Source organism: Gasterosteus aculeatus, chromosome 12, assembly GCF_964276395.1.
Source record: "Gasterosteus aculeatus chromosome 12, fGasAcu3.hap1.1, whole genome shotgun sequence".
NCBI lineage: Eukaryota > Metazoa > Chordata > Actinopteri > Perciformes > Gasterosteidae > Gasterosteus > Gasterosteus aculeatus.
In genome coordinates, this window is record NC_135700.1 from 20,090,105 (window position 1) to 20,108,436 (window position 18,332).

General features: G+C 49.1%; 3 protein-coding genes across 4 annotated transcripts; 2 read left to right on the forward strand and 1 right to left on the reverse strand.

The window, feature by feature from the left end:
* Nucleotides 1-232: 232 nt before the first annotated feature.
* Nucleotides 233-11,268, reverse strand: nnt2 (nicotinamide nucleotide transhydrogenase 2). Of its 2 annotated transcripts, XM_040203254.2 has the most exons (22): nucleotides 11,122-11,268; nucleotides 10,305-10,456; nucleotides 9,339-9,568; nucleotides 9,056-9,255; nucleotides 8,655-8,742; nucleotides 8,443-8,531; nucleotides 8,175-8,362; nucleotides 7,670-7,803; nucleotides 7,367-7,558; nucleotides 6,691-6,841; nucleotides 6,196-6,357; nucleotides 5,997-6,107; nucleotides 5,737-5,882; nucleotides 5,075-5,270; nucleotides 4,228-4,461; nucleotides 3,658-3,818; nucleotides 3,317-3,496; nucleotides 3,057-3,216; nucleotides 1,726-1,807; nucleotides 1,153-1,271; nucleotides 714-829; nucleotides 233-614 (listed from the first exon to the last, which is right to left on the reverse strand). In XM_040203254.2, the coding sequence occupies exons 2-22, from the start codon at nucleotides 10,432-10,434 to the stop codon at nucleotides 468-470; spliced, it is 3,216 nt and encodes a 1,071-aa protein (XP_040059188.1). In that variant the 5' UTR covers nucleotides 10,435-10,456; nucleotides 11,122-11,268; the 3' UTR covers nucleotides 233-467. The 2 variants fall into 2 exon arrangements, with proteins under 2 accessions (XP_040059188.1, XP_077941756.1); XM_078085630.1 differs by lacking the exon at nucleotides 11,122-11,268 and having other exon boundaries at nucleotides 10,305-10,596.
* A 615-nt stretch (nucleotides 11,269-11,883) lies between these two features.
* Nucleotides 11,884-15,868, forward strand: afg2b (AAA ATPase AFG2B). Its single transcript, XM_040203269.2, has 11 exons — nucleotides 11,884-12,062; nucleotides 12,276-12,887; nucleotides 12,979-13,164; nucleotides 13,366-13,650; nucleotides 13,742-13,927; nucleotides 14,292-14,450; nucleotides 14,544-14,753; nucleotides 14,849-15,076; nucleotides 15,186-15,320; nucleotides 15,433-15,558; nucleotides 15,647-15,868. The coding sequence occupies exons 2-11, from the start codon at nucleotides 12,297-12,299 to the stop codon at nucleotides 15,782-15,784; spliced, it is 2,244 nt and encodes a 747-aa protein (XP_040059203.2). The 5' UTR covers nucleotides 11,884-12,062; nucleotides 12,276-12,296; the 3' UTR covers nucleotides 15,785-15,868.
* A 129-nt stretch (nucleotides 15,869-15,997) lies between these two features.
* On the forward strand, nucleotides 15,998-17,399 carry coxfal3 (cytochrome c oxidase associated subunit FA4L3). Its single transcript, XM_040203304.2, has 5 exons — nucleotides 15,998-16,134; nucleotides 16,217-16,278; nucleotides 16,404-16,492; nucleotides 16,645-16,705; nucleotides 16,940-17,399. Exons 2-5 carry the CDS (start codon nucleotides 16,240-16,242, stop codon nucleotides 17,006-17,008), a joined length of 258 nt encoding a protein of 85 aa, XP_040059238.1. The 5' UTR covers nucleotides 15,998-16,134; nucleotides 16,217-16,239; the 3' UTR covers nucleotides 17,009-17,399.
* The last annotated feature ends 933 nt before the right edge of the window (nucleotides 17,400-18,332 follow it).

Here is an 18,332-nt window from a genome sequence, read left to right on the forward strand (position 1 = left end):
TATGCAATCAAAACATACTTGATTGCAAACAAAGGAATGGTATGCTAAAAAAACTCTGCAAAGTGACTAACGGGTAATTGGGGTATTTTAAAAATCACATGGGGTTTAGTATTGTAGTTGAATTCAAAATATTTAAAAGAGTGTCACATGTTGGTGTGAGACTTTAAGTAGTGCAAGTTTCAATCAGTAAAATCTTAGATTTCATAATCAAAGAAAAAGGAAATGTACTCAATGCGTTTTAAATGATTTTATTTACAAATCAATACACATTTTTATTTGAGTTATTCATGCCTCAAATTATATAATGAAGCCTGGGCATCTTTGTAATCGAATCTCATTTCTTCCAGACCAGATGAATCTTTCCTACAAAAATATATCCTGAAAGCTGGATCAGGGAAATACAGTATTTTGTCAACTTGCTTATACTTGTGCAACACCGTCCATGACCGTAGACCAAGGAGCGGCCGCTAGTAGAAGGCCTCTCTGATCTTGGCTTGCAGACTGTCGCACGTCTTCTTTGCGTCTCCTAGCAACATCGATGTGTTCGGCTTGTAGAAAATGGGATTATCGACCGCGGCGTAGCCCACTCCCAAAGTGCGCTTCATCACTACCACCTGGAGTAGTTTGGATAAATGCATATCGTCACTGTACCATATGATATGCTGATGCTGTCGGTGCAGCAAAACAACAAACGGGAAAAACTGTAGACCAACCTGTTTGGACTTCCACACCTCTAGAACAGGCATGCCAGCGATTATGGAGTTGGGGTCCTCCTGCGCTGCAGAATTCACTGTGTCGTTGGCTCCGATGACCAGCGTCAGGTCGGTCTCTGTGGGCCACAGACGTTTACACATTTATACACGACGCAGACTAAAAAGCTGGCCGACTGCCCGACAATTGTCCTCAGCGGTGTCATCGGGTTCCCCGGCGCCGCACTCGTCTCCCTCTGTCCTAAACACAACCATGTGTCCCAGTAAGCTTCTCTGGTTGCTAAGAAAAACAAATCTGCTGGCCTTAAAAATGCTCCATGTGCGTGTGAAAAGAGGGATTGGATTATTACCGGACAGCCTTCCTGCTGAAGTGAAAACCATGAAGTAAATATTTAAAGAGCTTTCTTTGGATAAAAAAAAAAAAAAATTTAAAAAGGAGAACCTGGGAAGTCTTCATTGATCTCATCCATCTCCAGGACCACGTCGTAGGGAACGCCGGCCTCAGCCAAGAGGACGTTCAGCTGGCCGGGCATGCGACCGGCCACTGGGTGGATACCAAACCTGTTGGAGACGCACAATGTTACTGCTCATCAACACCTGGATTTGCATTGATACCTCGCTGCTCCTGTGAAACCACGAGAAAAAAAAGGCACCTGTCTCTTTATAAACAAATTCACAATTGTATATTCAGTTGTGGAGTATGAAGATATTTTAAAGTGAAACAGTAGCGACATTACATTGTAAAAATAGTCTTTGACAAAGTAAAAGATTCAGCATTAGAAATCTCATCCTTTCAATCTGTACTGTCGGTTTGGTCTGACTTCCTCATCTAAAAGGTCGAATCGCGAAAGTTCTCTATAACTGCTGGTGTGCGTGGTCCTCTGAGAAAGCATTGCAGAATTTGACAAGAAAATTAAGTCATGCACACAATTGAAGCTTGTGTAACGACAAGACCCCAGAACTCTGATTCACCGGAATAGAAATTCAACTTTCTTATACACAGTTCAAAGTTCACCTGACACTCTTGCCCTGTTCCTTCAGCATCTTCACCATGTCTGCGATCGGGTACTGGGCTTTGGCTGCACACAGACCCCAACCTAAAACACACAGAAGGCAGACAGGGAATAAACACGCAGCACCGCAACGGAGAAGGCCGTCCGAATCTTACGACGCAGTCCCATTTATTTAAGGCGTCGATTATCCGATTGTCTTTTTCCCTTATTTTGTTTGTACCCCTATCGGATCACGTGTTTAACACAATAGTAGTTCATCCTCCAGAAATAACGCCAGTGATTCCACTACCCTTCATGCTTTCCCTTGTCCCCCCCCCCCTCTCCCCGTCCTCATCCACCACAAGTCTCTTTGTAATAAATCACAGCGGTTCGCCGGCCTATGAGACATTTTTCTCTTCGGAAACCTTTGGCATGTGTGGTGTGCTTTTGGGTACCTTGCGTGCAAAGAACTTTCCCCCAGAGTCTGGCTAACCCCTGTTTCACCCTGGTGGTCCGGTACCTTGTAGAGTTCAGCATTGCGCGCCCCCCCCCTCCTCCCCAATCAAGCCTTTTAACAAGGCGGTCACCCGTAACCAGGATCTTCTAATTCCCTAGATGACCGGAGCCTTCTGTTTCCTTGCTGCCGTGCTGTGTTGTTGACAGCGCGTGGAGAACTCTCGAGCTCTCATGACTTTTCACCGTTTCTCTGATCAAACCGGCATGTTGGACCAGACAACTGTCCGTGCGTTGGTTTGGAGCCGCTGGGAAACAACATTAATCCAAGTATCCAAATGGTTCAAAGCAATTCGTCCTGCTTGAGCCACTCAACAACCTCTCAGTTGTCTGGATTTTTCATTAGAAAAAAAAAAAAAAAAAAATCAGAATGTGGTTTCCATCTCACACTCAAAAATCAAGTTCATCAACCGATGCTCTTACGGCTGTCAAACAAGCACACACACACTCACTTTATGAGTCCATGTGTGAGTGAGCCCATTTGTTCACAAACTGCTCCCTCTTGTGGTTCCATTGGCTCCAATATTCTATTCCGTTTCATTAATTACTGCCCTGTCATTGAGCTCAAGATGTCCACAATTTCTTTTTTTTAAATTCTTGTCTTGCCAGAGAATTTAAATCACGTGAATTCAATTTAGATGAGTGAGATTATTGAAAAGCTGCAGCTGGAGTGGAGAAGAGGTTCTGATGAGGGAATCTGACGTTAAGAGACTCTGATCTCAACTAAAACTTTCCACACCTGGGCTCTGGTTTTCATCGGGAGTGTCTCCGCTTTGTGCACAGAGTGGAACATTCCTTATTAGTACCAAGGGGACGGACAAATATCCAGCACGGTGTGCACCTGGCGTGATGATGATGCTGCTGGCTTCTTTGATGATGTCGATGGTCTGGTCCAAGTTGACCTCGGTGTGAGTGCCGACGATCTCCATCGGCTTGCCGCCCGCCGTGGAGGTGGTCCCGTATCCGCCCAGGATCACGTTGGGCAGGGAGCGGTTCATGGCCTTGGAGGAGAGGAGGAGGAGGACGACAACAACAACTCTTCCTTCAGGTGCACGCGGGAGAGTTCACCACCTTTGACTGGACACACGTGCGTCTACTCACCACACACATGATGTAAGAGAGGATGGCACCGGAGGAGCCAATCAAGGCGCCGACAATCGTCATCAGGTTGTTGTCCAACAGGAAGCCTTCGGCACAGAGCGCCCACCCAGAGTAGCTGTTCAACACGGTGATGACCACGGGCATGTCGGCGCCGCCGATGGCTGCTGTCAGGGTGACGCCCTGTGGGGAGTTGTTTGAGCCACTTTAGCATTATTCAAATTGAAACGTGCACCATCACTTACCTGGCACCAACTTCTGCTCTGACTAAATGTGTGTTGTATCATTTAAGTCATTTATTGAAAAGAAGAATTCATATTCCTCGGATAATTGTTGAGACTCACCATAATGGTGGAAAGTCCGGACACTCCGACTAGACACCCCATGCCGGTACCGTAGGTTGAACTGAGCATAAAGGGCACCATGCCTCCCATGGACGCCGCCATCAGACCGGCATTCATCATGTGTCGTCCCGGCAGCAGCAGCGGGGACGAGCTCAGCACGCCTGCGACCAAAAACATTTCCAACAAACATATTTCAGGCTGAAAGCAGAATAATGTGACAAGATTAAAAAAAAAAATTAAAAAAAAAAAAACGCCTCGACCCCCCACGGAGGCCTCTAATCAGCCATCCTGCACCAAACCAAAGCCGTGCAAATTACTAGAAAGCTTCTCATGTGTTCCTCTTGATCAGTCGCTCTGCAATGCAAATTGAAGACTGCTGGCACAGGCTCACTACCCCCCCTCCCCCACCCCCACCACCAAAGCCCAGGCCTAGATCTACCAGAGGATCTTTGGCTTTAACTACATGAAAGAGACAATCAGCGGCAGAGGACGCTAAGCTCAGCGTGTTTGAACAGATATCAGTGGGTCTGTACCCCACGGATGCCACAAAGAATCGGTAGCTTCCTTTACCCTGAAGCTTGCCGTAGGCCACCAGTGAGCCGCTGAAGGTGACGCCGCCGATGTAGGTGCCCATGTAGGCCACGGTCTTCAGCACTCCGGTGGACGGGTGGGTGTCGAGGTGAGGGAACTCAATCATGAACTCGGCCACGCAGGTGAGGACGGCGGCCAGACCCACGAGGCTGTGGAAGGCCGCCACCAGCTGCGGCAGGTCCGAGATTTCAATGCGCTTGGCGATGGTCAGACCTGAAGGCCCCGAAAACGGCAGGTTTCAGTAAACCTGCGCGAGTCGCACCAGGCGACACGATTCTCATGCACATTGGTGAGCGAATACGAACACAGAAGATTAAGGAGGTTATGTAATAAACAAAAAGAACAGAAAATGGTTAAAAGGCAAACACCTGCTTTCAGTAACTCTTAACAAAAGGGGCCGGAGGTTCAAAGCAAATCTAATGAGTCCAAGTTGAGTATTTAAATGTGTTTCCTTGAAAACACTCATTTAACGTTGAGCAATGCCCTGCTGTGATTAACATGTCATTCATCATCCTGCTTTCTTGAATTACCATTAACGTGTACAACATTCACACGCAACAACAAAATCCACTCGTCTCCGGATCCGGACAGGAGTGATTAATGTTCTCTTACAAATTAGACACACTCTTCAAAGACCAGAGTCGAAGTTAACAATGTGGAACTCATTCACGGTGGTCTTGTAGTTTTTCTAAACAAACTGCTACATTGCGTACGGAGCCCTGTCCAAGTTTTACTGATTCGTTTGACTATTTCAAATCAAGACATAACAACAACAACATTGTGCATCTCAGGCTGCGGATCCTCCTGAAGCGGGGCAGCCACCCACCCAGGGTGCCCCCTGTGGCCATAGCCAGGGACATCTGAGACAGCAGCTCCGGTGAGGGTCTGAGGGCGCCGAGGGTGGCGGCGATGCCCCCTGCCACTCCCATCATGCCCAGGACGTTCCCTAAGCGGCTGGTGCGCTGGGCCGAGAGGCCTGCCAGCGCCCCGACACAACACAAGCCCGAGCCCAGGTACATCATCTGAGGTAGAGGGGGGGGATGGAGAGGAAACACAAGTAGTGTGTACAGCGATTGAGTCGAGTTAAAAGGTGGGAATAGAAGCTTGATCTGAGACTTAGCTAATTTTAATCGTAAGTCAATTGCTTATTTTGTGTTTTAAGGTTAGTGAATTCAATATACTACAATAGGTTACGACCTATTGGTATAAAAAGATCAATTAAATGGACACAGTGGATTTGTCGTGGACATTAAGTCTTTTAGTGAAATGTTTTAATGATCTGCCGCCCTAATTTACTACTACTTTACTTAGTGCCTACTCTAATCGATAAAAACAAACATTTGACAGTGATCACAACCACACACGCTGGCAGGCGATTTCATTTTAAAAGCTACTTAAATTCATGACTCAAAGTAAAGGTCGGTAATGTCCAACGACTGCACGGCCCAGAGATCCCGCGTGAGCGGGAATAAAGAGACGTCCCGTCACCTGCTCGATGTTGTATCCAGCAGCCACCGAGGCTCCGTACCCCCCAACAAATGCCGCCCCAGGCAGCATGTACAGGTAGTTGTGCTCTGGAGGGTCAGTGGGACGCTTGAACATGTCCAGCATCTTCTGGGTGATCAGGAAACCACCTGCGTGAGCACACACACACACACACACACACACACGGTTCCATACGACTGGGCAGAAATTAATATTTACAATATATTTTATGACTGTGTTTGAGCGAGCGATAAAAGTCAGACCGGCGATGTTGATGGAGGAAACAAAGGCCGCTGCAAGCGCGAGACCCTCGGGCAGGCTGGACGGCGTGAGACCTCCGCCCATCAGCACCAGACCCCCAACAGCGGTCAGACCTGCAGGAGAGGTCAGACGGAAGTCACGCCATCAGAACGGCCCGCCAGACGTTTTGGCCACAAGCGTCTTCCGCAAGCAACTCCCGACCTGAGATGGCGTTGGTGACGGACATGAGGGGCGAGTGCAGAGCGGGGGTCACGCCCCACACCGTGTGGTATCCCACGATGCCGGACAAGCCGAAGGTGGTGACCATCTGGGTGAAGGCGGCGTTGGGGGAAATGATGCCCAGAGCCAGACAGGTGGACACGCCTACAGAGGGACACAGCAGTGTTGTTACAGCATGTTGGAGTAAGAGTGTGTGTCGTCATTTCCATCCTCAGTTATTGGATCCAGTTTCCATTTTTTCTACCACTAAAGCAATGAAATAATAAAGGAAAAGATGTAGTGTGATGATTCAGAGGTTTTTCTTCACTTCAAGAGCTGAACTCTTATTTATTATAAGAATTATAAGTATTTTCCACGTGTCCAACAATAACGGAGACTCTGCGTTCAAAAGTCCCATTTAGATCTGTTAGTGCTCTGAGGAATAAACAATAGGAAGAAAATAATTGTGTAAATAAAGGTGTGAATATGGTGTCTGACCTGCCGTGTAGGCGCCAGCAGAAGTCATTGTGCGTTTGAAGGGGGAGATCACTGCCGTTTTCTCAGCCGCCAACTCCGCGACCGTTTTCTGTTTCACTGGGGCCGGGGGGACTGTTTTTGGGAGGGGGGCCGGGAAAATGTCCTTGCCGTCCTGGACACATTAGAAAACAAAAAAAAAAAAAAAAAGCGGGACCAGTGTGAGAACACAGAAAGGCGTCCACAGAGTTGTGCGTGAGAAACAGACATCAGGAGTCTGGACCCACTGCATTGTGGGGGATCTCGCCTGGACGCTGGGAGCACAAAATCACCGACCGCACATCCGATCACCCTGAACAAACAGCAATCACAAACCAGTTAAGGACCGAGGACAATTGTCTTTTAAGAAGCAGGGAGTTTAACAAGGGGTAAACCGATATGTCCCGTTTTGGTCGCATGCTTTCTCTGCCATAAACAAAGAAAAACAAATCAGAGCCAACATTCCCGGAAAATTATATTTTGAAACATTCTTGCTGAGATCCAGCGTGAGCTCATCCCAGCTGGGGAATCAAGGTTTTAGTGCTCATTTGGCAAAGTATTTTATCATGATGGCCAAGAGGGAAGGAGGGAGGCCAGCGGAGACAGAAGCTGCCAGTAGACAAGTCAAATCACATAGAAAAAAAAAAAAAAGGAACCCCACCTTCATAACAAGAGTCCCGCGGATGACGTGATCGATTGTTCCGTAGTCGAACTGGTCCTTGGGCTCGTAGTGGAAGTATTCCTTGTCGGGGCTGATGGCCTTCAGCAGCTTCAGCACGTTGTTGGAATACAGGGTGCTGGCCTGGGTGGGCAAGCGGCTGGGCAGGTCGGTGTAGCCGATGTGTGTTACGCCCTAGTTATTAAAAAGAAAGTAGATCAATCAGTCAAGTCTGTATGAAAAACCGGCTTTCAAGGAATCTCTTTTTTTTTTTATCAAAGTCTGCTCTCAACGCTGAAACCTCACCTTGTGAACGTGCAGCTCTCCGGGCCTGGTGGTTTCGATGTTGCCGCCGGCCTCCGCGGCCAGATCCACCACCACGGAGCCGTCCTTCATCGACTCCACGAACTCCTTCTTGATCAGGATGGGAGCGCGCTTCCCTGCACGGGAAAGAGGGAACGCAGGGACAGATGAGGGCCACCGAATGTCCGTAACGTCATGCAGTCTTAAGAAAAAGACAGTCAGAGGACATCGAATCCACGTTGAAAAAGGTGCGTTCATCCAACTCTGACCACAAGGGGGCAGAAGAATATCAAAATAAAAGCGCATGAAGTAGTTGTGGCTATTTGCGTGCACGATCAACCAACTAGAAGACAAATTAGTGTCTACTTTATTTTAATCCCCACCAACTCCGTAGGATAATATGATTAATTTTGCATGTTCACCAGTTTATACAAGGATTGTTTCTGGAAACCGCTGCTGACGAGGATTGATGAGAGCAGCAAAGTCTCCACTAAAAAGTGTGACTGACCTGGAATCAGGGCCGTGCTGATGACGATGTCGACATCTTTACACTGCTTGGCGAAAAGCGCCATCTCAGCGTCGATGAACTCTTGAGACATCTCTTTGGCGTAACCTCCGACCCCGTCGCCAGACTCTTTGATGTTGACCTCCAAGGGCTCGGCCCCGAACGATTTGAACTGCTCCAGGGCTGCTGGCCTGACGGTCGACGCACAGTCAAGTTACTCATCACAACCGTCGGTTCTGCAGTCCCGAGACGTAGTGGTTGCATCTAATACCTGGTGTCAAAACCTCGGACTATGGCGCCCATTGACTTGGCTGCACCTGCTGCTGCCAAACCGGCGACGCCGCCTCCGATGACCAGGACCTGCGCGCAGCAGAACAGTCGTAATGCATCGTTGTACGTGGACGGTTCTGACTGACACGACACTGAAAAGAAGAGCCCGTGGGAGGACGCTCACGTTGGCCCGGACGATATGTAGACGGTTACCTTAGCTGGGGGGACTTTTCCTGCAGCTGTGATTTGACCGGTAAAGAACCTGCCGAAGTGGTTAGCGGCCAAAACCACAGCTTTGTACCTACAAAATAAACAACAGTTGAAAAAAAAAGAAGAAATCCTGAATAGGTCAAACTTTTTATATTTACAGGCTGCCCGAACAAAACACCTTCCAAACCCAGAGGCTGGAATTTAAACAGGTAACCTCTAGTTGTTTATCTGAGAACATTTACAACGGTTCCTTTTAAACGTTTTTATCTTTTTACCGTTTTAACTTAACGTTTGCCTGCTTTTCAAATGCCCGTTCTTTGTGAAGCACATTGAGCTGCACTCTGTAACAGGATGCAATACAAACCAAGCTGATTATCATCCCAACCCTTGTCGTTTGTCCTCACCCTGCGATGTTCGCCATGGAGCTGAGCGCATCGTAGCCCTGTGCGATGGTGACTCGGGGCACCTGGTCCATGGCCAGCACATTGCTCTGCCTGTCGGACAGTTTCCTCATCAGCTCCGGGTTCTGCGCTGGATAGATGAAGCTCACCAAGGTGGAGTGGGGCTTCAGCAGGTCCGCCTCGCTCAAAGTGGGGGCTCGAACCTACAGCAGAAAGAAGAATGTTACAGGGCTGGACACACGCCGAATTGTCTTATTAGCAGAGGACATAACGGATGTGTGAGAACCTTGAGGACCAGGTCGGAGCCCAGGGCTCCGTTGACGTCGGTGATGGTGGCTCCGGCATCTCTGTAATGCTGATCGGAGAACTTGGATTCCTCTCCAGCTCCACTCTCCACCTGCACCTTGAAGCCCTGCTTGACTAGCGCCTCCACCCCCGCGGGAGACAACGCCACGCGGCGCTCATTCTGCAACGTCTCCTTGGGAACCCCGACCACCAGGTCCTGGTAGAGCACACCTGACCAAGGAAACCAGAGGAGTGTGGAGTCAGAAGAACGTAAAAAAAAAAACGCAAAGTAAATGCGTGTCTGTGTTTGAAATGTATTAGAATCCTTCTTACGAATATGCAAAATCCCCTTATTCCACAGGAGAGCATGAGTGTACGGCCTAGATTGTGTGGCGGAAAACAGTGTCCAGTTACACATTTCTCTCCATACACGGCGGGGTGACCTCGCCCCCATGGGGACATTATTAGCAGGTGATTGGCTGGTAGCCAGCACACACACACACACACAGAGGCCTGCACTCTGGCACAGACACACACACACGCTCAAAATTCAGACTTCTAGAAGCACTCAGTAACTCGCAAAAGTCTCGCTAGCACCCTGCGACAAGTGGCCCTCGGCAACGGACCAGACAAACAAACGCCCGGCAGCACAAATCGGCCAGACGGGAGTTAAGCTTTCACGTGTCACCTTTAATTGACCTCTCATGTGTTCTCACATGTTAGCAGCGCCTACGGTGAGCTTAGCCTCGGCCTGCTTCACCGCAGCGCTCCTCATTATGGAAAAGACCTCTAGCAACCTGCTAAAAAAAAAAAAAAAAAACACTCCAGTGCCCGAGGAGAGCGAGAGTGTCCTCGACTGAACTCTCATTCCTTAAGTAAGACACAGCGAGACGCATGCAGGCTCAGACTGTCCTTCGTTTTTAGAGGTTAAGCACGGGGGGCTTTAACAGAGCTGCACGGTTCCTACCTCTGGAGGCCTTTTGGTCCCATAACACGGGGAAAGTCCTGAAAGTCCTCCGTCCAGCTGTCCTCTGGCGAACCCCTTTCTGGAGCAAAGAGACAGACGAGCCGGAGATGCAGCGCAGGAGGGTCGACATGGCCCAGCGAGTCCCTCTTGCTCTTGAATATGAACACACACACACAAGCGGAGGAGGGGGGTGGGCGGGGGGGGGGTAAGTTAACTCTACTTCTGCATCCGCTGTCAAATAACAGAGCACATTATAATCGCAGCCAAAGGAAAAAGGTCCCGAGCCACCCCCTGCCTTCCTCCCCCAGTCACGCAGTCAGGCAATCGGTGCTGCGAGGCCTACAGACAGCAAAGAGACATTTCAGGTCTGCAGGACACGACACACAGGGCCCACGGTTGGTTACACACTCAAGGCTCGTTTGCGAGATCTGGAATAGTGACGGCACACATTGGGGGGGGGGGGGGGACTGTGCCAAGGCGGGTGGCGCAGAGGGGAGAAGGCAGAGAAATCAGATCAAATGTTGAAGGGGCTTAAGGGGACAGCTCAGGACTCGGATATAGACACACAAAACCGTGTTACACGAGAAACTCAAATAGTCTACTGTTCTGTCTTCAACACAAAAAATACAATTGAATCACCATAACGGGTTAAAGTGTAAAGCTGCAGTACACTGCTTGGTGTTTTGATTCCTGAGTCAGCTGTTTCTTTTTCTTTCATTCATTCATTCCCCGAATCACACAGTCAATCAGTGTCCTTCGTCCTTCACCTTTTACGGGTTCATTCCTAAATTTGAAGGATTATTATTGTAAGACTTGCCTCTCAGATTTCCAGAAAGAGCAGGTTCAACTGTCCGTCAAACCACCGGGTCACCTGAGCGACGTCCTACACAAACGGGCCACAGACGACCTTCCGCAGGTTTGATATCACTGCTCCACTATTTATGTATAAATAGCAAGTCATGTGACTTCACATGCACCACCCCTAAAGCAGATCAACGCCCTGACTACCTGCGAATTAAAGGCTGGATTAGCTTGTTTAGCAGAAACAGCCAATGGTACTTTGATGCAAAAGCTCATCCACGGTTTGGTACCACTCGCTTCCTATGTAGCTCCAAAATAGGTAAAAAAAAATTGTGCACAGATAATTGTGGAATATCTGATTTTTTTTTATGGCATTTTATTTTCTTGACGCAGAGTCCCAGAGAAAGGTGTAAATCCTAATAGGTGGCGACTATATCTATTTACTTTCTTGTTTTTTCCAAATATATATATTATTTACATAAAACAATTAATTTCATTCCTGATATTGTTTGTGTTGCTGTTTGGTGGTGATGTTGTTGCAGTAGTTGTTACTACGGTAATTTTATTTATCATAAAAGAATTTTATAAATATATTTTATTGACATCATGGAGACATTTTCTTCAGTGACAGGAACAAGGTTATTAGGACATTGAGGGGGAAATACACAAAGACATAAGATGAGGAAAAGACAAATACAATTAAAAAAAAACAAGATGATAGAGGAACCTGGGGAGGAACGTTACTACGGATAACATACAATGCAGTTTACTGTCAACTGATTAGTGCAACATGTGGAAAACGCAAACCAGCGGAAACGCAGGGAAACGTTTTGGTTGGCCATCTTTTTATTTAACCCACATGGACTTTGTAAACATCATGTAGCACGTGTGTTGTATCAGGAAAGCTAACCGACTCCGATAGCACATTAGCCACAACTCACTACCGCCACTCGTCTGGTATGTAACAGTCACACAGTTTGTGCGAAAAAAGTTAAGCCAGCTCTTCTAGTTGAAGAGGGAAATTAAGCTAAGAGCTAGCATGTAGCTAACGACTGCTAAAGTGACGACACTAGCTTCACCCTCTCTGCGTGTTTCTGTTAGAAGGAGTAACCTCACCTTCTGCGTTTCTAGCAATATTAAAGTTGTATTTAACGTTATGTTTTATGTCAGCGAGGCTACCGGTGGACGACAATGTCTCTGAGGCTGCTGTCATCGGATCCATCGGACCGGGGCTCCCAGAGATGCAGGCTGGGTCCCGGCTTGATGTCCGCGCTGGGTCTCGCACCGGGGTCCCCGCTGCTGGTGTCCGTTCCCGGGGGAAGCTGCCTGTGCACCGCCTGGCCGCGGGCCGACCTGGCGGAGGGCTTCCTGCAGATGGATCTGAAGTGTTGCTCTCCCGGTCTGCTCGCTCATCCGCCCGCTCACCTCCACCTGGACCCGGACCGGCTCGCGCGCGCGCCCTGTCCCAAACTGAGAGGCGCGAGGGTAACCGTGGTGGTCCAGAGTGCTGAGTTCAAGAGGCTCGCGCCTCCTCGCCTCGTGCACGAGCTGGCGAAGGACATGCTGAAAGGTGTGCGTGTCCGCGAGAAGCACGTGATAAACCTGGAGGACTTCGACACGGAGATCAGGTGCGTTGTTATTGAAAGCATCGATCCGGATTCTACCAGTTCTGGATTAATCACCTCGAAAACCGGCGTGGAGGTAGTCGGTATCCAAACGCTGCGACATCACAGGAGCCAGCTGCAGGACCAGCAAATAGCCCCCCTGGGGGGACTGGAGGAGGTGACGTCATGATATTAAGAGTTATTCATCCAGAGAGTGTATTGCTACAAAGCGACACGTGTATTTAGTTTGATTTTAAACTGTGTTTTAGGTGTGCGCCTCGCTGAGAGAGATGCTGCGGCTGCCCCTGCTCTATCCAGACACCCTGAGCTCTCTCGGGGTGTCGTGTCCCAGAGGTGTGCTCCTAGTGGGGCCTCCGGGTGTGGGCAAGACCCTGCTGGTCCGCACGGTGGTGAGGGAGGTGGGGGCCAGTCTGGTGGTGGTCAGAGGGCCGGAGGTATTCATTGCATTTTTCACACTTCAATATTTGGTTCAGCATTTTTAATCGCAGTATGCGTGATGACATGTTGCCAAAATCCACATGCATTGGGAAATTGTGTGTACACTGAAATGAGAGGTTGTTGGTATAATAGATAATCCAGCAGTATTCAGTATTCTCATCATTAACAGTAATTGTGAACGAAACTGTGTTTTCGAGGTGGTGGGCTCGCGGCCGGGGGAGAGCGAGGAGAAGCTGCGGGCCGTGTTCGAGCGCGCCCGCTCGGCGGCCGAAGAGGGCCCCTGCGTGCTGTTCCTGGACGAGCTGGACTCGCTGTGCCCGAGGAGACGCGGCTCCTCGGCGCCGGAGAACCGCCTGGTGGCTCAGCTGCTCACGCTGATGGACGGGATGAGGCGGTCGGACCGCTTCCTCGTCGTCGGAGCCACCAACAGACCGGACGCCTTGGACGCGGCGCTGCGCAGGCCCGGGAGATTCGACAGGGAGGTGATGGAACACACAACCCGTGACATGATGATGAACGGAACGGATCTTTGACCATCTGGATCCCCCCCCCGGCCCCCCTTCCATCCTTCAGGTTGTCATTGGCGCCCCCACCGCGCAGCAGAGGAACGCCATCCTGTCGTCTCTGTGTGCGAGGATGCCCGTGTGTCCCGGGGTGGACGTGGCGGAGCTCGCGCAGAGGACCACGGGCTACGTCGGGGCGGACCTCAGCGCGCTGTGCAGGGAGGCCGCCATGAACGCTATACGAGGCAGCTCGAAGGTAAACGCAGCGACGATGCCACACTGAGCGTTTGACCCGTGGAACCGTCAGTAGGGATGTATGCGGGTCGGAGACACAGCGTCTTGAGTTACTCGTGATCATGTTGGTGCTCATCTTTACAGCTAGAAAGGAACTATTGTGGTTATTTGCTTGAGTTTTGCCCTTGTTAAAACAGCTGTTTGAGAATATGTCACATTTGCAACCAGGACTCAAAATGAAATGAAATGAGCTGTGATATTAAGTGGATCCTGGTCAAATAAAGCAAATAGCGGTACAATGTAAGGCCGTGGGCGAGATACGTCTATGCTTTTGTTGTTTTGTTTGTCTTGGGTTGCCTTGTTATTGTTTGTTGTTGTTGTTACAGGGTTCAGGAGAGCAGGCGATTGGTACCAAGCACTTCCATGAGGCCCTGAAGGCGGTGCGTCCCTCCTGCCTGCGGAGCAGCCTCGGCAGGACGGAGGTCACCCCGACCTCGTGGGCGCAGATCGGAGGCCTGGATGAGGTCAAGCTCAAACTCCGACAGGTACGTGAACACAAAGCGCCTGAGCGCGTTCACGCGCAAAGAGAAAGGCAAGAAAATACAGACATTTTCCCCTCTTGTGTGTGAACATCGAAGAGCATCGAGTGGCCGATGTTGTACCCCGAGGCCTTTGTGCGCCTGGGTCTGTGTCGGCCCCGCGGCGTGCTGCTCTACGGACCCCCGGGGTGCGCCAAGACGACACTGGTCAAGGCCGCGGCCGGCTCGTCTCACTGCGCCTTCCTGTCCGTCGGCGGCGCCGACCTCTACTCCCCTTATGTCGGCGACTCTGAGAAGGCTTTGGCTCAGGTACTTTTTTTTTCTCCTCGCGTCCTTCCCACGCTGCGGCCGTGTCCTCCAGCTGCATCCACAAAACACCTGCACCCGTCTTTTCCCCCGTGCAGCTGTTTCGCCAGGCCCGGGCCTGCGCCCCCTGCATCCTGTTCCTCGACGAGATCGACTCCCTGATCGGCTCGCGGTCCGACAGTCAGACGCCAAGCGGCGTGCAGACGCGCCTCCTGTCGGTGCTGCTGAATGAGATGGACGGAGTCGGCCTGAAGACGCTGGAGAGGAGGGGGACCGATAAGATCCTCCTGGCGGAGGGAGCGGAGGAGAATCGCACACAGGAAAAGGTCAGATGTCACAGAGGCTGTCTCCTCCTCCTCTTCCTCCTCCGCCTCCGGCTGCTTACCGCCTGATCAGTACGAGGCGACGCCATAAAATGCCTGTGCTCTTTGACAGTTGGACTGCCAGGAGGTGTGCAACAAAGACGTGATGGTTGTAGCCGCCACAAACCGACCGGACTGCTTAGACAGCGCCCTGCTCAGACCTGGCAGGCTGGACCACATCATCTATGTCCCGCCCCCTGACCAGCAGGTTTAAAAAAAAATTTTTTTTAAAAAAGCATACAGAAATCTTGTGAGAAGTGATTTAAAAGATGACACCCATGTCACCCATTTGAAGAACTAATCTGTATTTGTGTGTCTAGGTTCGTCTCTGCATCCTGAAGATGTGCACAAAGTCGATGCCCGTGGATGCCGACGTGTGTCTGGAGGAGCTGGCCAGAAAGACCGAGTATTACTCTGGGGCCGACCTGGAAAATCTCTGCAAAGAGGTAACGCGTGGACCATAACGTACTGCGGGTGCAAAGTATTCACAAACGCCACAAAGTGAGGAGGAAAACGTTGTTTTTGTTTCCCCAGGCCGCTCTGTTGGCGCTACAAGAGGAAAACATGGAGGCTTCAGTCATCAAGCACGCATACTTCCTTCGGTCCCTCGACAACATGAGCCCCTCTCTCACTGCCCAGCAGATCCAATCGTATCATAAAGGTCCCAGATGACCCCCCTCCCCACCACCACGACCACGTTCACTGCAGTCATCAAATTGATTATTACATATTTTCAATAAAATAAGTAAAAGTTAACTTTTGGTGTTTTTTCTTTATTGTCCTCCACCACTTACCAGCCAGCCCTTCAGTTTGTTCATGTGGGCACAAGAGGGTGCTGCACACCCTCACGACGTATTGATAAAGCACATTCACATAGGTTGACGATTTAGACTTTCAGAGCAGGAAGCTGTGTGTGTGTCTACGTGCCGTTCACCACGTAACCACGTCTCCTCTCCGGCACGACATCAGCCGGGACGTCACAAGACGTCCACGACTCCTCGGTGAGACAACAACAACGACAGGTGAGCGCTCTCCTACTTAATGACTTTAATTCAGTGAACGGACAAATTCCTTCATTGAATTCTGATGCATTTTCTCTTTTAGGTATTTGAGGAAATTTAGAGAAAATGGTTGGATTCTTCCAAATGTTGAGAAAGAAAAAGGAGGTGAACATTTTTAATATGTTAACATTTGTACTGTGGATATTGGATTTATAGCTCAAGTAGGCTCTTATACGCATTTTTATTTAATGATGCACATTTACAAACCATTTTCTCTCTGTGTACTTCAGCTGATCCCTCTGATAGGATTCATGGGGTTGGCTGCAACAGGAGCCACATCTGCTGCTCTCTACTTTCTATTTACTAAACCTGATGTTATGTGAGTGTTACTGCACTTTTTCTATTCCTCATTTACCTCGTCTTGAAATGCACGTCACTCTTTCCTGTTTTCATACTTTAATCTGACTTCCACCAGCCTCTGCTATGAAAAGAAAGGCTTGATTTTGATCAAACATTTTCATTCACTTTTAGTTTGAATAGGAGCAACAACCCAGAACCGTGGGAAAGACTGGACCCGTCAAAACCCCAAAAGGTAATCTGTCCTATTCCAGACGATGTGAAACATTTTCTAATATTTGTCAAGATGCCCTTTTTTGTTGATACCAAAAACGGCATCAGAGACAGAGCGCAGCTAGAATCTGCTGAGTCACTGAGGGAGGAACGTTATCAACTTAGAACCAGCCTTCCATCGACTCGCTCCAGTCACATGTCACTTAATTTATGTGGGGGCGAAGCGTAATTTAGTATTCTTGGCATTCTGCTGCAGCTCCTCACCATCAACCAGCAGTGGAAACCAGTGGACGAGCTGGAGTATGTGAAGAGTCTCACCAAGTAAAAGAAGGCGTGAGCCTTCCGGGAAAGATCCACAGTCTGACCGTCGCCTCCGCCCCACCCCCTCCCCCCGGATCCCATCCGACCCCCCACCTCCCTTCCAGCTCCCCCACACACACAAACTCCCCATCAGTGCAACAGAATCCTTTCTGCACACACTTTGCGTTGACACTCGGTGTGCGGAAATGCTTCTGCTCCACTGGTGGGGTTTTTCACCCTGCACGATGACGTCATCCACAACGGCAGAAAACCACACCGAAGGTTAATAAATGCGACTGCAGAGGGCTCCATTTATTGTGAATGTACAACAGTGTCTGAATGTGCAAGACGCAATGTAAACTCAGTTGGTTAATAATGTTCTCATAACCGGCTCAATAAATTATTCTTGTCAACAACTTGCGCTTCCAGAGTGTTCCTTTTTTATTAATCGAATTTAAGAGACTATGTGTATTTATGCATTTTCATTCTGTTAGGTTGATATTCTTATATTTAGAGCTAATAGTTTTATCTCCTATCTGCATCCCAAAAAAGTGTGTTTGACCTCTGAATGCACCCCTCAAAGTCAAATGTGGCTAGAAGATGTACTGCATCCCTTCTTTTCATTTACAAAACCTAGAACTGCCGTAAGGTTAGTGACTATCCACATTTCTCTGTATGTCAACAAAGCTTCAGCATTAACGGCTTATAACTATATCTGCCGGTTGGCTCTTTAAAAGCTCTCTAATTAATATGTCAAAATAATCCCTCCTCAAGGTCCCACGTGGTTTTCATCAGCAGATAAATCGTCTTAATTCTGCAAATGAGCAACAGCTTCTAAATACACCTCGGTGGTAAAAAAAAATTACAGAATTCTTTGTTTATTCATCAACAAGCTCAATATTCACTTTACTACATCAAGTGAAGCCTTTGCATTCTACAATCTCCACATTTTATTTAAAGTTTTATGGACAGTCAGTATTTGTTCAAATGTTGTTTGCAGACGAGCGAACCGTGAATCGTTTCCAGCCAACGGCATTAAAGTGATTACAGCCATAAAGAAAACGTACTCATCTGCTTGGTTTACGGCTGCGTGGGACCATTGTGTTTTATGATGGGACACAAGCCTCGACACATCGATCGCGTGTCCCACGGGAGGAAAACATCAGAACGCGGGCGGTATGCGACTACACCGCCGCCCCCCCCAGCACTCATGAATTATTAAACCCTAAACAAAGGCCGTGAACAGGGCGAGCGACAAGCAGCCGCGTTGTTTCCGCGTCTATTTTTCTTTCACTTTCCTTCCTCCTTCATGCAACATGTTCTCCATTCTGATTTTAAGCGCTGCACAG

Coding starts and splice junctions, on each gene's coding strand:
- nnt2 (XM_040203254.2), bottom strand. CDS start 10,434: ATGTCGACCCTCCTGCGCTGCATCTCCGGCTCGTCTGTCTCTTTGCTC. Junction 8,363..8,442: donor GTCCGAGGTTTTGACACCAG/GTATTAGATGCA, acceptor GTCGACCGTCAG/GCCAGCAGCCCTGGAGCAGT. Junction 6,842..7,366: donor GCGGGACTCTTGTTATGAAG/GTGGGGTTCCTT, acceptor TAATGTGTCCAG/GACGGCAAGGACATTTTCCC.
- afg2b (XM_040203269.2), top strand. CDS start 12,297: ATGTCTCTGAGGCTGCTGTCATCGGATCCATCGGACCGGGGCTCCCAG. Junction 15,321..15,432: donor TCCCGCCCCCTGACCAGCAG/GTTTAAAAAAAA, acceptor TTGTGTGTCTAG/GTTCGTCTCTGCATCCTGAA. Junction 15,559..15,646: donor TGGAAAATCTCTGCAAAGAG/GTAACGCGTGGA, acceptor TTGTTTCCCCAG/GCCGCTCTGTTGGCGCTACA.
- coxfal3 (XM_040203304.2), top strand. CDS start 16,240: ATGGTTGGATTCTTCCAAATGTTGAGAAAGAAAAAGGAG. Junction 16,279..16,403: donor TGTTGAGAAAGAAAAAGGAG/GTGAACATTTTT, acceptor TGTGTACTTCAG/CTGATCCCTCTGATAGGATT. Junction 16,706..16,939: donor ACCCGTCAAAACCCCAAAAG/GTAATCTGTCCT, acceptor ATTCTGCTGCAG/CTCCTCACCATCAACCAGCA.